The sequence below is a fragment of the Rhinatrema bivittatum genome, chromosome 7 (genome assembly GCF_901001135.1).
Source record: "Rhinatrema bivittatum chromosome 7, aRhiBiv1.1, whole genome shotgun sequence".
Lineage (NCBI taxonomy): Eukaryota > Metazoa > Chordata > Amphibia > Gymnophiona > Rhinatrematidae > Rhinatrema > Rhinatrema bivittatum.
In genome coordinates this window covers 9,571,280-9,593,415 of record NC_042621.1, presented here as the reverse complement: position 1 = coordinate 9,593,415, position 22,136 = coordinate 9,571,280, and the positions used below count along the sequence as shown (strand labels likewise).

At 45.0% G+C, this 22,136-nt stretch overlaps 1 protein-coding gene across 1 annotated transcript in view; it reads left to right on the top strand.

Annotated features, from left to right (window-relative positions):
* PLCG2 (phospholipase C gamma 2) overlaps positions 1-22,136 on the top strand; it is a 218,670-nt gene that overhangs the window by 133,688 nt on the left and 62,846 nt on the right. Inside the window, exons 15-18 of the mRNA XM_029608130.1 lie at positions 6,575-6,679; positions 8,382-8,474; positions 8,922-9,100; positions 21,124-21,324. Coding sequence (XP_029463990.1) covers positions 6,575-6,679; positions 8,382-8,474; positions 8,922-9,100; positions 21,124-21,324 — 578 coding nt within the window. The remainder of the gene's footprint in view (positions 1-6,574; positions 6,680-8,381; positions 8,475-8,921; positions 9,101-21,123; positions 21,325-22,136) is intronic.

Genomic DNA, 22,136 nt, shown 5'->3' with positions numbered 1-22,136 from the left:
GTCTCCAACAGATGGTGGATGTACCACTCTCTATGGGATTGCTAAAACTTTTGGAAGGAGATATTCTACTTTCTAAAGAAGGAAAATTGAGCCCCGCTCACCTGTGGTGACACCTAAAGGTCCCTCTCCCAGTTGAGAATTTCTGAGGCGATTTCCAAGATCCCTTAGAGCAGTGCTTCTCAACCGGTGTGTCGCGACGCACCAATGTGTTGCCAAGCACCAGCTGGTGTGTCGCGGCTTCCGGTGTCCCACAGCCCCAGTTATACTTCCCTTTACCTTTTTTCTGCCCCCGCAGGCCAATCGGAAGCCTCCTCCCTTCTTCCTCCCAGTGGGAGGAAGTCTCTGATTGGTCAATGGAGCAGGAAGGGGGGGGGGCATCTCGTAGTCCAGGGTGGGGTGGTTTGAGGGGGGCTGGGAGGAGTAGCAGTCTCCAGGCCCGTGGTGCCGAAGAAGCCCGACCTCGTTGAAGCAAGGCTGCCACGGGCTGGAAGTGCTGAAATTAAACACAGCGGTGAGCAACAAAGAGGAGGCCAGCCGCGCCAGGATTTCCCACTTCCAAAGCGGCAGGGAACTGCGGCAGTGAGTCGCAAGCACGAAGAGGCCGGTTGCTCCGGGGATTCCCCCTCCCCCGTGCAACAGTGAGCTTGGCAGAGCCGTGATTAAAGTAAAAGTGGCACTCAGCCAGCTGCTTACAGATGGGGCAATTGGAGCTCCTAGCAGCTGTAAAAGCAGGCAGATGGAGGGGGGGCCACGGGAGCCTAGGGATATCCCAGCAGCCAGAAGAAAGGCCTGAGTGCCGTGGCATATTTTTCTAAAATAAATGTTTGCTGCTTCAGTGCGGCTGAGAAGGCAGCGGCAGCACTGGGAAGTCTGCCATTGCGAAATTAAAGGGGCTGTAAGCAAAGTGTATGTGAGAGAAGAGAGAGACTGGTCAGGAAGGTGACTGGGTTGTGTGTGAGAGACAAAGACTGGTTAGGGAGGTGACTGGGTTGTGTGTGAGACAGAGAGACAGCTCAGGGAGGTGACTAGGTTGTGTGTGAGAGACAGAGACAGCTCAGGAAGGTGACTAGGGTGTTTGTGAGAGACAGAGACTGCTCAGGGAGGTGACTGGAGTGTTTGTGAGAGACAGAGACTGCTCAGGGAGGTGACTGGAGTGTGTATGAGAGACAGACTGGTCAGGGAAGTGACTGGGGGTGTGTGTGTGAGAGAGAGAGACTGCTCAGGGAGGTGACTGGGATGTGTATGAGAGACAGAATGCTCAGGGAGGTGACTGGGATGTGTATGAGAGACAGAATGCTCAGGGAGGTGACTGGGGTGTGTGTGAGAGACAGACTGATCAGGGAGGTGACTGGGGCATGTGTGAAAGACAGACTGGTCAGGGAGGTGATTGGGGTGTGTGTGTGAAAGACAGAGACTGGACAGGGAGGTGACCGGTGTCTGTGTGTGAGACAGATTGGTCGTAAGGTTTACTTGGGGGGTGGGGGTGTGTGTGTGTGTGTGTGTGTGTGTGTGAGTGACTTGTGGGCCCTAAAGAAGAGGACTGTGAGGACAGAGCTTCAGCAGCCGCTGCTGCTCCTGGTATGTGCTTGCAAGAGAAAAGAGTAGGAGAGTTGCTGGAGAGGGTAAGTAAAGGTGGCATTTTAAGTTTATTTTTCTTGATTGACTGCCACTTTAATTATTGAGTATTATGTGATGTGTCTGCTGTTTTGAAATATTTTATTGATATTTCGACAATTTTAAATAATTTTTATGAGTCTTTAATTTTTGGATATTATTCTGTTCATCAGCTGTTTTGTAATATTTATTAGTATAGTTTTACAGTTATTTCTGTGTGGGGCTCTATAGCAGCTTGGCTTGTTCTGTTTTCCTAATAGGAGGTGTTTTAGTGTTTAGGGCCTGGTTTAATATTTGTAATGTTGCCTTTTCATAGATAGGGTTGTTACTGTTTGTGTTCCATAATACAGGTGTAACTTTGTGCGGGTTAGTTTGTGTGCATTATTGCAGATCCTGGGACTCTGTTAGGTGCTATATTTCTCTTTCCATTTCTCCAGGTTTGCACCTAATGCAGAGTGGCTTTTTTTGGTTTTCCATTCCAGTTTCTGTCTCCATATTTATAATTTGCGGACTTTCTATACTTGGTGAAGGTCAGTTCTGAGTGTGTGACTGAGGTAATATATTTTACTAGCATGTAGGCATTTGTCTCAATCTTATTTGTTGTGTTTTCTCAATAAGACATGCATTAGTGGCAAATTATTGCCTTTTCATAAGGAGGGGTATTGTGCCTGGTAGTAAAGGGAGTTTGTTTTGCTTTTACTGCAGTGTCATCAGAACCAGAATATCTTTTTTGTGTGGTGAGTTGTACAGGTAATTCCCTAGTTCTGCTCTGCATCCATTGTTGGGGGTCAAGGAGGTTTCTGTGGATACAGAATGTATGTTTACATTTAGCCCTGTGACGGTCACATGTTCAGTGTGTCACGCATATGAGAATCATCTGTCAGGTGTGTCCCGGCCGAAAAAAGGTTGAGAACCACTGCCTTAGAGGTGTGCCTTGAACCGGTAGCAGGTTCCTGGCGTGAAATTTGCTGCTTAAGCAGCTGAGAGGCAGCAGGTGCAGGAAGCTGAGTGTGGCGGTGACGGCCAAAGCTCTCTCCCCTCGCAGCCAGAGACCGTCTCTGTACTCAGCCGGTAAGCACTTAGCCCAGGTAAGTAAAAAAAAAAAAAAAGGAAGATTTCCTAGCGTGTAGCCAGATGAACTCAGGACCAATGGGTATTATGGTCTCCTGATAGCAGATGGAAGACGGAGTCAGATTTCAAAGCTGACGTCACCCTACATATACCCGTGCAGCAAGCTCAACTCCTCAGTATTTCTCCGTCTCCATAGCAGATGCGGACACTATCCAAAAGAGAATAGTGTAATATTTACAACAAGAAAGAAAAAGGAAAATTCCTGCAAGAAGAGAGCCCCGCTTCTCCTGCAGTGAAACCTAAGGGTCTCTCCCATAGTCGAGACTTTCCTGAGGTGATGCTCGATATCCCTCAGAGGTGAGCCTTGGTCCGGCGGCCGGCTACCGGCGTGGACTTAGCCCTCAGGGTGGCTGAAAGGCAGCAGGTGCCAATTCGAGCCTGGCGGTGAAGGTATTTCTCTCTCTCCCCTGGCACGCGACCGGTAAGCGCCGAGATCAGGTAAGGTAGAAACCTTTACTTTTAAGTCTCCGGTCTCCAAGACTCAAATAGCTGTATTGATCTTCCTCCCGACGAGGTTTAAAATCGGGTTGAGCAGCCCTCATTTGGCTAGGCCCCGATTCGGTGCGAGGGGCCTCACTCGTGGAGACCCTCCAGGGGGGTCGTCATCTTGCCAGCAGGGTCGTCTGTGCCATTTTCCCCCCTCGATCGGCGATATGTGCGGGGGAGGCCGGAGGGCCAAGGCGCCTAACTTGAGCGCACCCATAAAGGCACACGCTGAGCTGCGCGCACAACTGTGCCGCGTGCACATCGTCGCGCACAATGGTGCGCACAAACCAAATTGTGTAGGGTATAGGATGTTGTTTCTTTCTAGGTGGTCGGTGAGCTGGGAGTGGATGATATTTTCAATGATTTTGGCAATGAATGGTAGGTTGGATATGGGGCGGTAGTTTAGTGGGTTGTCCGGGTCTAGGTGGTTGTTTTTTATTATGGGTTTAATTATTGCTGACTTTAAACATTCGGGGTAGTTACCTTCTGTGAGGGATAGGTTGACAATGTTGGTTATAGTTTTGATTAGAGAGCTTTCGATCGTTTTGATTGTTGGTATGGGAATGCTGTCGATGGGGTGATTTGCTGGGTTCATGTTTTTGATGATTATTTGGACTTCCAGTGTGGAGGATGGGTCAAAGTTGGACCAGCTTATTTTGGTTGCATTTTTATGTTTTGAGAGTTTACATTGAGTTTGTTATTGATTAGGTTCTTGATTTTTTCACTAAAGAAGTCTGCAAATTTGTTGCGTTTGTTCTTGGTAAGTGGTGTTTTCTGGTCATGTGAGGATTTGGTGAGGTTTTGTACAATGGAGAATAGCGTTCTGGGTTTATGTTGGAATTTATTTATTTTGCTCGTGTAGAATTCTTTCTTTGCAGTGTGGATACTAAATACAGAAGGGATTTGGGAGGACTTTGAGCCTGTTTCCAAAATTGAGATTTTGAGTATCATTAGTAAGCTCTTTTGTCCCCTAAGTTCATGTTCCAGTGTTTATTTTAAGGTTATGCTTGAGGAGATAGCTGAGTTCCTGACAATTTTAACCAACTTTTATCTGACAGAGGATATTGTTTCTGATTGTCTAAAAATTTCTTCAGTTCTTCCGATACTGAAAGACCCATCTCTTGATCCTGCAGATTTGGTTAATTACCACCCTATTTCAAATTTACCATTCTTAGCTAAAATATTGGAAAAGGTAGTTCTGCGTCAATGAAATGCCAAGATTGAAGATCATAATTTGCTTGACCAATTTCAGTTTGGTTTTTAACCTGCCAATTGTTTTCCTTAGTGAACGTGTTCCTTAGGGGATTTGATAATGGAAATGATTTTTTTCCTTGTTCTTCTGTGGCGTTTGACACTATAGACTATGATGTTTTGTTATGTCGACTGCAAGAGATGGGTCTTTCAGCTACAGTACAGTCTTGGTTTTGTTTTTTGGAAATTATTTCCAACAGGTCTTCCTCTATCAGGCTTAAACATCGACTATGTTTAAGCCTGATAGAGGGGTACTACAAGGATCTTCATTGTCCCCTGTTTTATTTAATTTGTATATGTTTAAGCTTTGTCAGCTGTTAGCAAACCCAGATGTTGGCTATCATCTTTGTACTGACGATATTCAGTTTTATTTACCAGTTTCTTTCACCACTGATCAGGCCGTAGGAAAGATTTCGCATTGTCTTACTGTTATAAAGTGTTGGTTAACTTCTCAAAAGTTGTCTTTGAATTTATAAAGATGGAAATTCTTTTCTTATCCTGTTTTTCTTCAAATGCTCCCCCTTCACATTTTTTATTTAAAGGTTATGATATTAAAATCTCTTCTAAAGTACCTGATCTAGGAGTGATTTTAGATTCATCACTGTACTTTAAACCACAGATTGGGGGGTAGTTCGCAGCTCTTTCTATAAATTGAGATTATTGTGACACCTCAAGCCTTTTTTTGGCCCAGAATGACTTGAGGATAGTGGTTCATGCTATAATTATCTTAGTCATTAATTACTGTAATATTCTTTATCTTAGTTTACCTCAGTCAATGACAAAGCATTACAATTGATCCAAAATGCTGCAGCCCGCCTGATATCGGGAACCAGTAATCGGGATCATATTACTCCTATTCTTGAAAAACTTCATTAGCTTCATGGCATCTCAAATTCAAAACTATGGTATTGGTGTAGAAAACCATCAATTTAGTTTCACCGTGATTTAATTCACGTCTGAAAATATATTGTCCAACCTGGACTTTACATTCTTCATCACAAAATTTACCATCTATTCCATTGCTTCATTTGGAGGAAACCAGAAAAAGGACTTTTTATCTAGCAGGTCCTTGTCTATAGGAAGTCACTCCAGAGCCAGTAAAAAAAAAATGCATCTACATTTTTATCTTTCCTTTGGCATTTTTGACTTGATTGTTTTTACTGCTTAATATTTTGATACTCCTGAGTTTTAGCGATTGAGCACACATCTTATGATTTTTGAGCATGAGACAGCCTGCTGCTTTGAATCACTTCTTGAGCACATCCGAGATTTATTTTATTGTTTTTATATGTAATTGTTTGTTTATGATTTATGCGATTTGTTCTTTAGCTTAGTTTTAGGTATGTAGTTTTTTTATTTTTATGTTTATTATATTTCTTTTTTTAATTGTTTGTACATTCTTTTGTAACCTGCCTAGTATTGTAGATAGATGGTTTATAAATCTATAAAATAAAAAAATATATTGCAGTTTACACCAGTTTCACTTAGTTTCTCCCAAGAGCAGAGGAACCGTACCATGCCATCCACTTATAAGCAGCAGGAGAGGTCAAGGCACAGACACGCATGGACTATACCACCGAAATCGGTGGGATAGTCCCTTGTCTGCCCTCTTAATACATCTGACCCTAGTTAAAAGAAAGAAATTGAGCTTTAGTCTTTTCTGGTTGGGAGGGAATGACCAGTGCTGGAATAAGGGAAGAGGTGGGCATTTAGAGGAAGCCAAATGTCATCAGCAAAAGACAAACATTTCTAAAGAACTAGTGGTAAGTTTGTATTGAAATTAGTAGCAACAAATTATTATAGAATAGTAATATAGCTACAGAATGATTTATCACACCATCCTAATGCTGACCAATAAATGTATGTATATATATCATACTGAATGTTTATTTGATAATGTTTTACATAGAATATATATATATATATATATATATATATATATATATATATATAATGAGATACAAAGACATGCAAACAGACTGGCTGAATATAGAATGGTTGTCAATGAGCAGAAGACTTTGAAGTAATGGGATAGACGAATGTGGTCAAGAAGTTGTCTATTCCTCACACCTGTGCTGTTACTATTTCTTAGCATAAAAAACTGGGGTCTCTGGGAGATGTGGATGTGAATATGGAAGACAAAAAAGAGGAAAAAAAGCAACAAGGAGAACTGTACATGTGGGACACGATAGATGAGGTAAGCTCTGCTATCCAGCTGAGACACTCTAGATCAGGGAATTGCCGCCTTACCAGAAATGCTCCCAACTCATTTCAGTATCATTTCTGATAGACACATGCCTTTGAATAATATCTTACATTCAGCGTTGGGATCATTTTCAAAGCCATTTGGCAAAGGTGCCATCTGAAAATTATCGGCCATCAATGCATGTAAAAGTTGGAGTATTCTTCCACAATCTGCAAAACCTTTATCCCTGCGGTGAGATGTTTCCAGGAGGTGTGTTTAGGTCAGGGAGGAAAAGTGTGTACATAGATGGCATTTTCAACAATATGCATGTTGTTTTCCATATAAAGTAAATTTCCCTCATTAAAAAAAGACCCTGATGAAGTAACTTTTTTTTTCGAAACATGGATCTGTGTAGAGCAGGGAAATAATACTATAGCTACAATGGGCTATGGTTCCAAATTGTGGAGCATTGATGCGTAAGGATACTATTAGGCTGATGCAATATAGTGTGCTCAGGCTAGTGCACCAGGTAACACTATTGGATGTGCATTTTGAACTTGTTAAAATAACCCCCTATGCAATACGGGGATTAGTGCGACCAGAATGCGCGTCCAATCGAGCACGATGCTGATAGCGCTCGTCACATGCAAACTGATGTCAGCAGTACGTGAAGGCGTGAATAAATTAATATTAAGTGTCAGGCACTTAATATTAAATATTCACTCCTTCTCTTACTGCTGATTTGGTCCATTCACTGTCACGTGTCAGTGAAAGGACCAATCCCCTTTCAGAAGGCTGCCCTGAAAGGGGATTGGTCCTTTCACTGACACGTGTCTTGTGGAAAGGACCATTCGGGAGCAGCCCTGCTGGGAGTGGGGAGGAAGCTGTGGCCAGGCTATTGTGGGCACACAGCCACGTCTCCTGGGCACCTGATGCAGAGCGCTAGGGCCCACAAATGACCCATTGCACGTCCCCTTTTAGCCCAGCAGCCTATTTGCGTATTGCATCGAGCATCGTGGGAGAGGTGGACGTGCATGCATTCAAAACACGTGTGCCCAGTTTGGAGAGACGTTTTTTTACGCAATATTACATCAGCCTGTATATAAGCTAAGTGTTTTTCATAAAAGTGCAATTAAAAAATTCATAAATAAGACATTTCTATGAAACATGTGGACAGATGATTAAAATGTGGAGCACCAGTGCACACCAGTTGTAATGGTGGAGTCGGCTCATTTATGAGGGTCCCTATTTTTTGCTCGTAATTTTGAGGTGGTGGTTTGATTTGGAATTCTTCATTTATTTATTTATTTATAACCTTTATATACCGAGGTTCAATTAACAGGATTAATTATCACTTCGGTTTACATTACAACCAGCAAAAAAAACAACAGTGACAGAGTCTTGTCTTACATTGAACAAGGTAGAAAAAAACCTGGATAACATAACTTGGGGTGAAAGCAGGTATAGGATCATAGGTAAACAAGGCTTGGGCGAAAGCAGGGAACTTAAATTGTGGAGGGCTATGAGAACCTCATAAGGGAGAAGTAACCTAATGATGCGGACTAAGACCATGGCTTATATTATACATGGTCTTTAGTGCTTATACCAGTTCACTCAATCAAATATCGTGCATCCAGAAAAGGTTTCAGCTGTTACGGAAGTATTGCTACCGCAAATGACTTTCATTTTTAAGAGCATTTATCTTGTGTTGCAGAAATGGTCTCGGCACTATTGTGCGATAGCTGATGGCAAACTATCCTTCGGTGATGAGATCGAGCAGAGTGGGAGTGATGATTTGTCAGCCAAGGTGCCTAACCCCTTTCTTGCTGCACCCCTACTGAACGCCAGGGAAATCTGGGTTGTGACATCACTGGCGCAGTGAACTCTCCATAGTCTGATGCTTAATGACTGGACAGTGCCCCTAGCTGTAAGCTCAGGTGCATCTGAAAATTTCAGAAATCTGTGTATGGCCCTTTAACAGAAATAATGGCAGTGGCTCCCTCTTCCCCTCCATTCCTACCTCCTCGTTATTACTTCTTTTCTTGCATAGACATGGAAACCGAGGCATAAAATCAGCATTAGCTCAACAGGAACTGATGACCCGGGATGTAAACCAGTGTCAGAAACTTTCATCCTCCCGTTTTGCCAGCCCCTGCCAGCAGGGGCTGGCATATCACATTTTCCCAGGTCTGACCAGGATGCCGGTGTGTCTCGTAAGTGGAATTAAACTGAAGTGCTTCTGGTTATGATGCAGGAACTGAAGGTTACGGAGCTGCACCTCCAGGAGAAGTGGTTTCATGGGAAGATGAGGGAGGGGCGCACCACGGCGGAGCGGCTGCTGCAGGAGTACTGTGCAGAGATGGGCGGGAAGGACGGAACATTCTTAGTGCGGGAAAGTGAATCCTTCCCCAACGATTACACCCTGTCTTTCTGGTACTCTGCCTTTTTTATTGAAGCCATTTTCATTACCAAAAAAAATCTTTGCTTCAAGGGATGTGTGGTAGTAAGAGAGACTATAACTGCAGGGGGGGGGGGGGGGAATTTATCCAAGTATTCTGCTCCAGTGCAAAATATGTTTTCCTAGTGTGTAGCCATATGGACTCAGGACCAATGGATTATATGATCCCCTGCCAGCAGATGGAGGTGGAGTCAGGTTTCAAAGCTGAGCACCTTAGATACACCCCTGCAGTGATCTCAGCCTTTCAGTATTTCTCTGTCTCCAGCAGATGGTGGACGAACCTCTCCCTATGGGGATTGCTGTACTTTTTGGAAGGAGAAATTCTACATTTAAATTGGAGAAAAGATTGAGCCCTGCTCTCCTGCGGTGATACCTAAAGGTCCCTCCCCCAGATGAGACTTCCTGAGGTGATTTCTGAGATCCCTCAGAGGTGTGCCTTGGTCCTGTAGCTGGTTCCCAGCATGGACTTTGCTGCTAATGCAGTTGAAAGGCAGCGGGTGCAGGACGCCAAGCACGGTGGTGATGGCTAAAGCCCTCTACCCCTGCAGCTGGAGACTGTCTCTATACTCAGCTGGTAAGTGCTGAGCCCACGTAAATTAAAAAAAAAAAAAAAAAAAAAAGATTTACCTCCTGATTCAGACATTTTGGAGGGGTTTGGGTAAGACTTCCTCTGGTCTCCTAGCTCGATGCGCCATACTGACGTTGTTCCCGTTCCCATCGGGGTAAGGGGAAATGGGCTTTCGAGCGGGTTGGGCGCTCCCTGGTGAACAAGATCCCACTTTAGGCTTGGTTGGCACATTGCGTGGTAGGCCGTAGCAGTGCCATCTTGCGTGCATCTGTGCGTGCCGTATTGCCCTCCAAGGAAAGTTGGTAATCACAGTGCACATACGATCGCGCGCGTACATACGCGCACCACCTACTAAGCACAGAATACAGGTAAAGCCAGGCACATGGGCTGTGTGTACGCCTCGCCGTGTCCTGCCTAGGTGCCCGAAATCTGTGCGCATTAAACTTTTAAGCGCGAGCTGACAGAACAGACAGTTACCGCTGCTAATGGCTCCAGCTGCCAAGAAACATAAGCACCTTTCTCTTTGTACTGCTTGTCATATTGGGGCTTCACAGTCTGACCTGGATTCCAACTTATATCAGCACAGTGAGGAAGCCCAGGGAGAGTTGGCCTCTGTGGTCTTTGCTAAGCTCTGCTCTTCCCATTCAGAGGATGGGCTAGCCACAGCCTTAACTGGAAGTACCCTGGTTCTGAGTACCCCCAGGACTGGGTCATCCATTGGAGAGGGAAATTCAGTAACACTTTCTCCAGTACCCCTGAGCTAGGCATGGACCCGGCTGCCGTCCCTTGGGTGGAATGTTTCCAGGGCCTTCTTACAGGTGCAGTGTGCTACCTCACTTGCCCCTGTCCAGATGGAACCTCAGCCGGTAAGCCCTTTCTCTCCCAGTCCTATTGGCAGACCTCGAGGCATGCCTTGCCTCACCAAGGTTATTCCTAGCAGGGACCCGGATGGCACAGACGAAGAGGAGGATGCAGATTCCTTGGAAGATAGGGAAATTCCCCCTGGTTTAGAACCATATCAGACCATGTTACGGTTTTTCCATAGAGACAAATTGCCGGCCCTGGCTATCCAGACCCTGAAGATGCTGGGAGTTCCTGCGGTGGACACTATGATGGAACCAAAGAACCACCCCATTCTGAATTCCCTATGGAAAGCCTCTTGCTACTTTTCAGTACTGGAAGTCATCCAGGAGTTGATTGACCTTGAATGGGATGCCTCAAAAGCAAGTTTTAAAGGTGGACAAGCATTAGAAGCTCTATACCCACTGGATCCAACAGTGAGAGAGCTTTTGCGTTTCCCTAAAGTGGGCACACTGGTCCGTACCGACTCTACGTGAACAACTATCTCAGTGGAGGGAAGAGCGGCTTTAAAGGATGAGCATGATAGACTAGTGGAGTCCATCCTTAAACAGGCCTTTGATGTGGTAGCAATAACCTTTACAGATTGCTTTTTGTTGTGCCTTGGTAGCTCGTTCGTGCTTACTCCTCTTTTCGGAGGTGGATGATTCGGGGTGAATTCTAGAGTGGTTATGGAACCTGCCACTGCCTTTTTAGCTGACATAGGCTCAGCTCTAGTTCGTACTTCGGCCAGAGAAGTGGTGTTAGTGGTGGCGGCCAGAAGACTGCTATGGCTGTGGAAATGGTCAACAGATGCAACCTCCAAGGCAAATCTTAGAAAGATGCCCTTTTAAGGTTCACTTCTTTTTGGAAGTGAATTGGAAAAGCTGGTCAGTAAATGGGGTGAATCTCCAGTTCCCCGACTACCATAAGATAAGAGAAAGCAGTTACAATGCCCTTCGCCCATGAAGGGTCGACCCAGGGGCTCACAACGCTTTCGACATTTCAGAGGTCTTGACCCTTTGGGAGGTCTCAGTCCTTTTGTAGTCCACAGCCCAAGAGAGGAGCAGGCTCAGGTTCAGGTTCATTCTGAACCCCTCAATAAAAATTTGCTGACCCTTCCTTGGAATGAGGTCAATTGTCCCTCTTCTACTAGAGGTGGGTCGAGATCACTTTGAACAAATGGATACTGGAGGTCATATGAGAAGGATATGCGCTGGAATTTCACAGCACTTCTCGGGACATATTCATGATGTCTCCTTGTCACTCCCAGCACAAGAAGCAGCCAGTGGAGACTATGCTTTTAAGGCTCCTGAGGATGAGGGCTATAATCCCAAAACCTGCACCCCAGGAAAAATATGGGGCACTATTCCATCTATTTCATCGTACCCAAGAAGGAAGGTTCCTTTTGCCCCATCCTGGACCTCAAGAGCTTCATCTATGAGTGAATCATTTCTGCATGGAAACCCTACACTCCGTGATAATGGTCATACAATTGGGAGAGTTCTTAACCTCCCTGAAGCTATCCGAGGCCTACCAACATATTCCAATCTATTAAGAACACAGTTTCCTACACTTTGCGGTACTGGGTCGCCATTATCAGTTCCAGGCTCAGCCCTTTGGCCTAGTGACCGCCCTCAGAACATTTTCCAAGATTATGGTGGTTGTAGCGGCAGCATTGAGAAAAGAGGGAATCCTGGTGCACCCTTACTTCAACAACTAGTTGATCCAGGCCACGTCCATGGAGGAGAGTCTCTGGGTCACCAATGGGGTGACCTACTTGCTTCAGGAACTTGGTTGTGTTATAAACCTGGACAAAATCAGTCTCAAGCCCTCCCAGTCCTTGGAATATCTGGGAGTCCAGTTTGACACCAAGCAAGACAAGGTCTTCCTTGAGAATAGCCACTGCCATTAGCAATGGTAACATGGAATAGACTTAGTTTTTGGGTACTTGCCAGGTTCTTATGGCCTGGATTGGCCACTGTTGGAAACAGGATTCTGGGCTTGATGGACCCTTGGTCTGACCCAGTATGGCATTTTCTTATGTTCTTATGTTCACACGGATAAGGAAGTTGATGTCTCAAGTGCGTCAGTTGATGAGCACGATACACCAAATGGTGTGGAATTATCGCCAAGTTCTTGGTTTGATGGCAGCAACCCTGGAGGTAGTGCCATGGTCGAAGGCACACATGCGACCACTTCAATTCTCACTACTGTCACGTTGGAACCCACAGTCTCAAGACTATTTGATTTGCCTCCACTTACCGATGGGGGTATGCTCTCGGTTCCAGTGGTGGATACAGGAAGCTCATCTGAGCTGGGGGGTACTCCTGTCCTCTCCAAACTGGCTGGTCCTCACAACAGATGCGAGCCTCTGGGGCTGGGGAGCTCACTGTCAGGAACTTATGGCCCAGGGATGTTGGACCGAGGAAGAGGCCTTTTGGAACATCAACTGGCTGGAAGCCTGGGCAGTCAGATTGGTGTGTCTACAATTCAGCCACAGACTCCAGGGTTGAGTGGCCATGTAATGTCAGACAACGCAACGACAGTAGCCTACATCATCTGCCAGGGTGGAACCAATAGTCAGCAAGTGTCACAGGAGATAGACCTCCTTATGGAATGGGTGGAAATACATCTACAGATGGTCTCAGCCTCCCATATCGCAGGAACAGACAACGTAAGAGCAGACTTTCTAAGCAGGTAGAGTGAGCATTGTTGGCCAAAGCCTTTCAGCTGATAATAGATTGCTGGGGTCTCCTGACCATCGACCTGCTTGCCACATCTCACAATGTGAAGGTTCCCTGATTCTTCAGTCGCAGAAGAGATATGTTCCTGGGTATCGATGCTCTCATTCAGACCTGGCCGAAAGAAGAGTTGCTATACGCCTTCCCTCCATGGCCCCTGCTGGGCAGGGTCATTCTCAGAATCAAGCACCACAGGCGATTATTCCTACTAGTAGCTCCAGATTGGCTCAGGTGTCCGTGGTATGCAGACATGTAGAGACTCCTGGTGGAGACCCCCTTGTGCCTCCTACCGCACAGGGACCTGCTACAGCAGGGATCGGTCCTTCACGAGGATCCGACTCGATTCTGTCTTATGGTCTGGCCCTTGAATGGGTGCGCTTGATGAAGCGTGGGTATTCGGCGGCAGTAATTGCCACCTTACTCCACGTGCAGAAGTTCTCTACATCCCTAGCGTATGTGCGGGTCTGGAGAGTATTTGAGGCCTGGTGGGAGGAACATGGTGTCCCCCTTTGGGCAGTCAAAATCCCACTAATTCTGGAGTTTTTGCAGGACGGCTTGAATAAAGGTTTGACTCTTAACTCCTTGAAGGTCCAAGAACCGGCTCTCTCCTGTTTCAGAGGTAAGGTGAACGGAACCCGCCTGTTGGCTCATCCGGACACGGCTTGTTTTCTGAAAGGGGTGAAGCACCTCCAGCCATCCCCTATGGTGGCCGGTTCCCTTGTGGAATCTTAATCTAGTTTAGAATTTTTGGCAGGGCCTTCCTTTTGGCTGCTGCGATTATTAACCTTGAAAACAGTGTTCCTGGTGGCTATATGCTTGGCACATTGCATCTCTGAACTACAGGCATTGTCTTGTCGGGAACTGTTCCTCTGAATGACTCCAGAAGCATTACAGCTTCGTAGCGTTCCATCATTCTTGCTCAAGGTAGTCTCGGAGTTTCATTTCAATCAGTCCATTTCATTACCATCCCTATATAAGGACAAGGACATGGAAGAATACTGCCGCTTCCATCATTTGAATGTCAGTAGACTTTTGGTATGATATCTGTTGTGCAGGAGATGGACCCTTGGGCCAAGGTGGGGTTGACGCTACCCATATGGGAGGCCCTATGGTTCCCCACCGTCGGTAGACTGAGCTGGCTGACTGACGGAGGCCGGTTGGAGCTTCGCCAATACCAGTCCTCGTTCCCCGCAATTTGAGCCCTTGGGTGCCGGGGCCGGCTGGAGTTAGGTGGTTCTCCGTCCAAGGTCTTCTGGTAGATGAGGAGGAGGTCAGCCAGGGGCCAGCAACGGTAGTAATGGAGAGTCTGTACTGAATGAGGCGGAGTCTCGGCGACCCTGGCGCCAATATGAATGAAAGTCAGACAGGGGGTGCCCGGGTAAGAACAGGCCGAAGCCTGAAAGGCCAAGTCCAGAGTGGAAATTGTAGAGGCATCATAGAACAGGCTGAAGTCAGGGCAGGCGGCAAGCGAGAAGTAATGGCAAGGCAAAGGTCAGGTCCAGAAGATGATCAGTAGCATGGTCGGGCAAAGCAGAGGTCGGGTCCAGGAGAAGATCAATAACGTGGTCGGGTAAAGCAGAAGTCGGGTCCAGGAGTCAGTCCATAAATCAAGTGGAGTAAACACATGGCACAGGAACAAGAAGAAGTAACGAAACCAGGATCAGGAACACGGAAGGAACAGGAACACGAAGGAATCAACAGAGGAGGCAACGAAGTACACGTCTAGCGTGGAGACCTGTTGCAAAGGCAACTAACTGAGGCTGGGCCCAGCCTTATATACCAGAGTCCAGTGACGTCATCATCCGGCACCATAGGTTGGTTTCCTGCCATGGCCCCTTTAAAAGGAAAGGAGATGCGCGCGTCCCTAGGGAGGAGCATGGTGCGGGACGGCGGCATCTCTCTGCGGACCATGCAGGGAGGCCCTCCGCGGAGCACAAGTGTCTGCCGTGGGGTCAGGAGCCACCTGGATAGCCTGAGGTCAAAGACGGCGATCTTCAGCCGCAAGGGAAGTGGAGCCAGATGCTGGTACAGACACAAGAGGGTAAGAGGGCCTGGCTGCGGGCCTGCTGCGGCCGGCACACACAACAGTATCTGGAAGTTTCAGAACTGGTCCGAAAGATGGACCGCTTGTTTGTCCTTCACGGTGGAAGGAAGTGGGGCGAACCAGCTTCATATGCTACCATAGCTCACTGGATTAAGGAGGTGGTCACGGGAGCCTATGTGGAGGCAGGAAAGCCACTACCTTCTCAGGTTAAAGCTCATTCCACCAGGGCTCAGGCAGTCTTATGCGTGGAAGCTAGACTGCTGTGTCCCGTCGATATCTGCTGAGCAGCAATGTGGTCCTGCTTGCACACCTTCTCCATGTTCTATTGCCCGGATTCAACCTTTGCAAGGGCAGTGTTAACCAGACCGCGGACAGCCTCCTGCCCTGATTGGGAGTAGCTTTTTTATATCCCATTGGTCCTGAGTCCATCTGGCTACAGACTAGGAAATGGAGAAATGACTTACCTGATAATTTCATTTTGCTTCGTGTAGACTGATGGACTCAGCATCTCGCCCATGGCTGCCCAAGAACGGTGCCAAGGATTCACCCATGGAGTGGATATCAATTCCAAGAGATTATGGGTAAATCATCATCCGGTCCCTAGATTAGGGCATCTATTTATTTTATTTTATTTATTTAGCATTTTTCTATACCGACTTTCCAATAACAGAATTATTGATCAATTCGGTTTACATTCTCAACAATAACAATGACAAGTAAATGTCTTACAATGAACAGGTCGAATTAACTTGGATTAAGATATATGGGGTTAATAACATAATTAAAAGGTATGGTGCCTAATGTAGTCTAGCTAAACAGGTGGTATTATAATGTTATTAGATAATTAGACTGCCAAAGAATATGTGATTTCTAGAGAAGGTCTATATAGTTCTCTAGCGTGTTCCCACGGAGGGGATCATTGGCAGGGATATTCCGCAAGTTGATGTTAAGGGAAAGCTTGGTTGAATAACCAAGTCTTGAGTCGTTTTTTAAATGTAGTGGAGCATTGCACTGATCTGAGATCTGACGGGAGAGTGTTCCAGATTTTAGGACCTGCTGTGGAGAAAGCTCTTTTGCTTAATGCTGACTTCATCGGTGGGATTTGAAGGTTGTTTTTGTAGGCTTGTCTCACTGGTCTGGTAGAGGTGTGGAGTTGGAGAGGGAATTTGAGCTCGAGTGGTGCCAGGTTGTGTAGTGCCTTGTGGGTTACTGAGAGCACTTTGAAAAGTATTCTGAATTTGACGGGAAGCCAGTGTAGGCATTTTAAGATGGGTGAGATGTGGTCTCTTTTGTTGGACTTGGTTAAGATCCTCGATGCAGCGTTTTGCAGCATCTGTAGCGGTTTTATGGCGTTTGCAGGGAGACCCAGTAGAAGTGAGTTGCAGTAGTCTATTTTCGTGAGAATGATTGCTTGTAGAACTAATCGGAAGTCTTTAAAATGTAGGAGAGGTCTCAGTCTTTTTAGGACTTGTAATTTGAAGAATCCATCCTTTACGATGTTATTTATGAGTGATCTGTAATTCATTTGATTGTCCAGTATAATTCCTAGATTTCTGACTTGTGGGGTCATTGTTAATTGAGTAGACATGATGGTACTTGGAAGTGTGTTGGTTCCGTTTTGGGAGATGAGGAGATATTCTGTTTTGTTTTGATTAAGGATCAGGTTGAGGCTAGTAAGTAAGTTGTTGATGGCTTGTTGGCAAGAGTTCCAGAAGTCCAGAGTTTTTTGGAGAGATTCCGTAATTGGAATCAGTATCTGAACATCGTCTGCGTATAAGTAGTGGATGAGATTTAGGTTGATGAGGAGCTGGCAGAGTGGTAGGAGGTAAATATTGAATAATGTTGGAGAGAGTGACGATCCTTGTGGGACTCCTAAGTTGCAGGTGACTGGTTGAGATTCTTCCTTGTTGACCTTGACCTTATACTGTCTGTTCTGTAGGAACGATTTGAACCAGTTGAGGGCCTCATCTCTAATACCTATGTCTGACAGACGATCTATTAATGTGTTATGATTGACCGTGTCAAATGCTGCTGTTAGATCTAGGAGGATGAGGAGACAAGGATGTCTGTTTTCAAGATTCAGTAAAATAGAGTCCGTTAGTGAGATTAGTAGAGTTTCAGTGCTTCGAGATTGGCAGAAGCCGAACTGCGATGGGGAAAGAATGTTGTGGTCGTTTAGGTATTCTGTTAGTTGTTTATTTGCAACTCGTTCCAAGATTTTTGCGATGAACGGTAGATTAGCTATTGGACGAAAATTAGCCGGGTTTTCTGGAGAAAGATTAGGTTTTTTTATTAGTGGTTTTATGATTGCCATTTTTAGTGGGTCAGGTACAAGCCCTTGAGAGAAGGAGCAATTGATGATTTGTGCGATGGGTTTGGAAATGGTTTCAGCACAAGAGATGAGGAGATTGGTGGGTATGGTATCCTGAGGGTGTGAAGAAGGTTTGAGCTTTTTTAGGATATTTTTGACCTCTAAGGATGAGGTCGGTTCGAATTCCCTAAGGCTAGCCTTTTGTGATGGGACAGCAGCTCGAGGAATTATTGGCGTAGTATAATTAATATTATTCTTATTATTGGATTGCGTTAGTAGGTTTGGGATCTTGTTTTTGAAGTAGGTTGCCAGTTCTTCTGCTTTGCTTGCTGCTTTATCGTCTGGTATGGATGTCGATGGGGGTTTAGTGAGGGATGAGACCAAGGAAAAAAGCGCTCTCGGGTCGAAAATGAAGTGGTGGATTTTTTGTGAGTAAAAGTCTCTTTTTGCTTGGAGGATGGATATTCTGTAATGGTGCATCGTGGTTTTGAATGCCATGATGTTGGCATATGTTGGGTTTTTGCGCCAATGTTGTTCTTTTTTTCTGAGATCCTGTTTTATGGATTTTAGTTTTGGGGTGTACCAAGGTTTTCTGTTGTCCTTGTTTGCTATATTCTATATTCTAATGGTTATCTGTTTCTATTTTAAATCAAGTTATTTCGATAGTATGTCCACAGGGGCTTATGAAGAGAATACTGAAGGGCTGAGGTCACTGCAGGGGGTGTATGTAGGGTGACGTCAGTTTTGAAATCTGACTCTGTCTCCATCTGCTGGCAGGAGAGCATAAACCCATCGGTGCTGAGTCCATCTGTTTACACTAAGGAATACGAAATTATTACGGTAGATAAGTAATTTCTCCATTCATTCCTCCTCCGTATCTCCAATTGTTTTTTTTTTCCACATTAAAAGTATCAGGATATCTTCACGAATAATTGTGAAACAGTTTTGCACAACAGTAAATCTTTGGTATAAGGTGAATTTTCAAAAGGTTGCGTGCAGAAAAATTAGCATAGATGTGTGTAATAAGCATGTGCCCAACTAGATGCTATTTTATAAAGCTTAAATATATACACACACATGTAAGGGTTCGGGACTAAGTTGTGCAGAAAAGGGGGCCTTCTGGGGCGGGACCAACATTCATACCTGTAAGATGCTATTTTATAAGAAGTTTGTGCATGTAGATTTGGCAGCTTGCTTGCATGTATCTAGACCTGCTCTTTATCTTGCATGATAGTAAATGTTTTTAATATGAAATACTGACTGGGTGGGGAGCCTGGGAGAACTGGGGGAGCTGACTGAAGAGCCAGAAGGGTCTCAATGACCTGCAAATTGACTGGGCAAACTGGAAGATGAACTGGTAAAACTGGTAGATCGGACAACTTGCATGCATAAAAGCCAACTTTGGGGGGGCAGGGTGGTAAAGGTATGTAAGTCGGAATCTCCCCACGTGTATTTTTAAAGTGAGTAGAAATGATCGAGTGCCACTTAGCCAGATAAAGTTCAACTTATCCAGCTAAGTACCAGTTTTGCCCTTACTTAGCCGGATAAGCCTTAAAAGCATTACTTATCTCACTGAATAACTTTACTGGCAGTTAATGTCTTGCCTGGGGATAAACACTTTTAAGACTTATCCGGCTAAATAGCGGCAAAACTGCTACTTAGCCAGATAGGTCAGAACTTATCCAGCTAACTTGAAAATCTGTTCGAGCCTATCTTTTATATGTGCATGTTTTAAGAAACGTGCAGGTTATAAAATCCTGGGGGCACATGTGTGCGTGACCATATAGAAGCATATATGGGCATGCGAGGGTCTTTTAAAGTTATCCTCCCTGGTTTATATCAAGGTGATGGCACAGAAGACATTAGAGAGGATGAGAAAGTTCTGGTAAGATTCTGTGCCTTTAGGTTATCACCCTGGTGATGACAGTCACATCTCTCACCACAGCGTACGTTCATCCAGCTGCTGTGTGCTGCACGGAAGCTAAACGTATCCCTATAAAATCGAGACCAGCTGTCTTGCTTAGGTCCTCGGTAAAGCTTTCTGGCTTAGAGATATGTAAAACTGCCGACCTTTTTGGTCCAGATGTTTGCATGCTTTGCCTCTGGGGAAACATAATTAACCTATTGGATGAAGCCTTTGATTTCTTTCTTTCCGTGGTCTTACTGGAGCTATGCAAATTACCCAAACCAAAGTCGTTTGCGTAGATACATTGTTCCTCATTCCTGTGAAAGGAATTCTTTGTTGAGCCCCCCGTGGTGAGACTGTAATCGGGGTTAAGACGAGCAGAGGTGGCAGAACCCAGTGACAGTGTCCTGACGAAGGCACAGGTGCTTCACTTTGACTGGGGGGGGGGGGGAATGGACCAGTCTTGCTTCACTGCTGCTAGGAATGTGTGTTTTTCTCTCTCCCCCACCAATATTGTGAAACTACAGATCCCCTTCACCCCTAAAAACATGCACATTTCAGGGTAGGCTTCTGCTTCAAAGGAGACACTTGTTTTGGACAGTTTTGAAATGGCTCATCTCTTGCCCAAGGCTTTAACTTCCTGCAGTTACAGGAAGGGAATGAAAAAAATAAAGTCTGACATAATAGCATGCAAGCAAAAAAAAACAACTCTAAACAAACCAACCCTGTAATATTTTCAGCAAGCACGGCAGGACTTTTGCAAGGAAGTGCCAAAATTTAAGAACTGGGCAAAAGTTCCACAGTTCTTTTTGCATAAATCTATGCCTGTGTGGTTTTGTGTTTTTTTTTTTTTACTGTGGTGTGTGTGTTCAGACTTGAGACCTTAAGGAATATTTTTTGCCTTCAGATATGTTTCAAGATCATTTTATCCTAGCAGTCATGCTATCGGAACAGACCATTTTCATGCCCTGTCCAGTCCTGCCTCTGGGCCCTCAGCTTTCCCAGGCAAGACATTAACTGCCAGTAAATACCCCTGCTTACTGGGGATTGTAGCTGAAATAAGCATATTTGGTTGCTTTGGCACTCTCTCACCAAAAGAGAGGAGAACAGTTGGAAATAGTCAAGCTTATTCTGTGACTAGGTGACGCGCTGCAGAGCAGGTAACACCAGTATGTCCTTGGCGACTGGACCCTCCATATTCTGTTTGCTCTTCAACGTTTTTGCTCTGGATTGAGCTTAAGATTGCTAACAAAATATTATACCAAGGAGTCCGCTATCATTGCAAACAGGAAGGAATTTTACATAGCCCCTGTACTCTAGTGAAAGCAAAAGGCATCTTTTATCCAATAACAAATGTTTACTCAACATTTTTCCCATAGACAGAGTGGGAGAAAAGCCTTAGGAAATCAGGCCATAGTTACTAGAGCAGAGACCAGGTTATGAACATCACTGTTCTAGAGCAACCAGTGGCTCTATGTAGAATTGTTCTGTGAGCAAGGGGAAAGGTCTATATAAAAATGTAAAAAAAAACCAAACAAAAAACACATGGTTACTGTGAAAAGTATTCATGTTTTCCCCTCTCTCTCAGGAGATCGAGCCGGGTCCAGCACTGCCATATCCGCTCCTACATGGATGGAGAGATGATGAAGTACTACTTGACTGACAATCTCACCTTCGACAGCATCTACGATCTGATCCTTCACTACAAGGATGCCCCTTTAAGATGCGCCGTGTTTGAGCTGCGCTTAACAGACGCTGTGCCAAAACCGAATCCGCATGACTCTAAGGAGTAAGCAACAGCAGAAGCCCGACCTTCTTCCCATCCACCCCCACCCCCCCCATCACCCCAGCACCCTATCACTAAATATTTTATCATCGTTTATGTAGGACAAGGCCCCATGTCACTAGCCAGACGAACTGACAGTAGGGAGGGGATATACAAACTTTTATCCAGAGCAAAAATTGCTCCAGAGGGAGAATGAGCAATATTTGCACTTGTGTTGTTTAGATCAACACATTTTGTTTTACTTAAACAGTGTTATTACATTGGGTAGATCTAGTAAGTTCTTGCTTTAAAAAAAAAAAAAAGATCTTTCCAATTTTGAGCCTATAGCAAAACTATTTGGATGATGGGGCCTAGTTGGTTATGGTTAAATTTATTTATAACCCGCCTAGCATTGGCCTAGTTAGTTTACAACAAAACATACATAGATATCATATTACAGACTAAGTCAAAAGATACATAAAATCATCATAAAAACAATTTAACAAAATAAAAAACTGCTATCAAAATGTTCCCCTGTAATTAAAACTGAATTTTTATAGTCCTTAACTGTTGGAGTAGTATGCAGCTTCAAACAGCACTTCTTAAACTTTTGATATAGTTTATTAAGCGGGAGGTTATTCCACATTTCCGGAGCTGCAACTGAAAATGCACGCCATTGTGTTTCAGATAGACTGGTCTCACGGGTGGAAGGCATCTCTAACAGAGCCAACAGAGAGGAGTGTAAAGCTTTCTGGACTATAGGACTTCAATAACTTATTAGTCCACGGACATGATGGTCGGGCGAGTAGTTTGTGTACCGGTTGCTTATAAGTGTA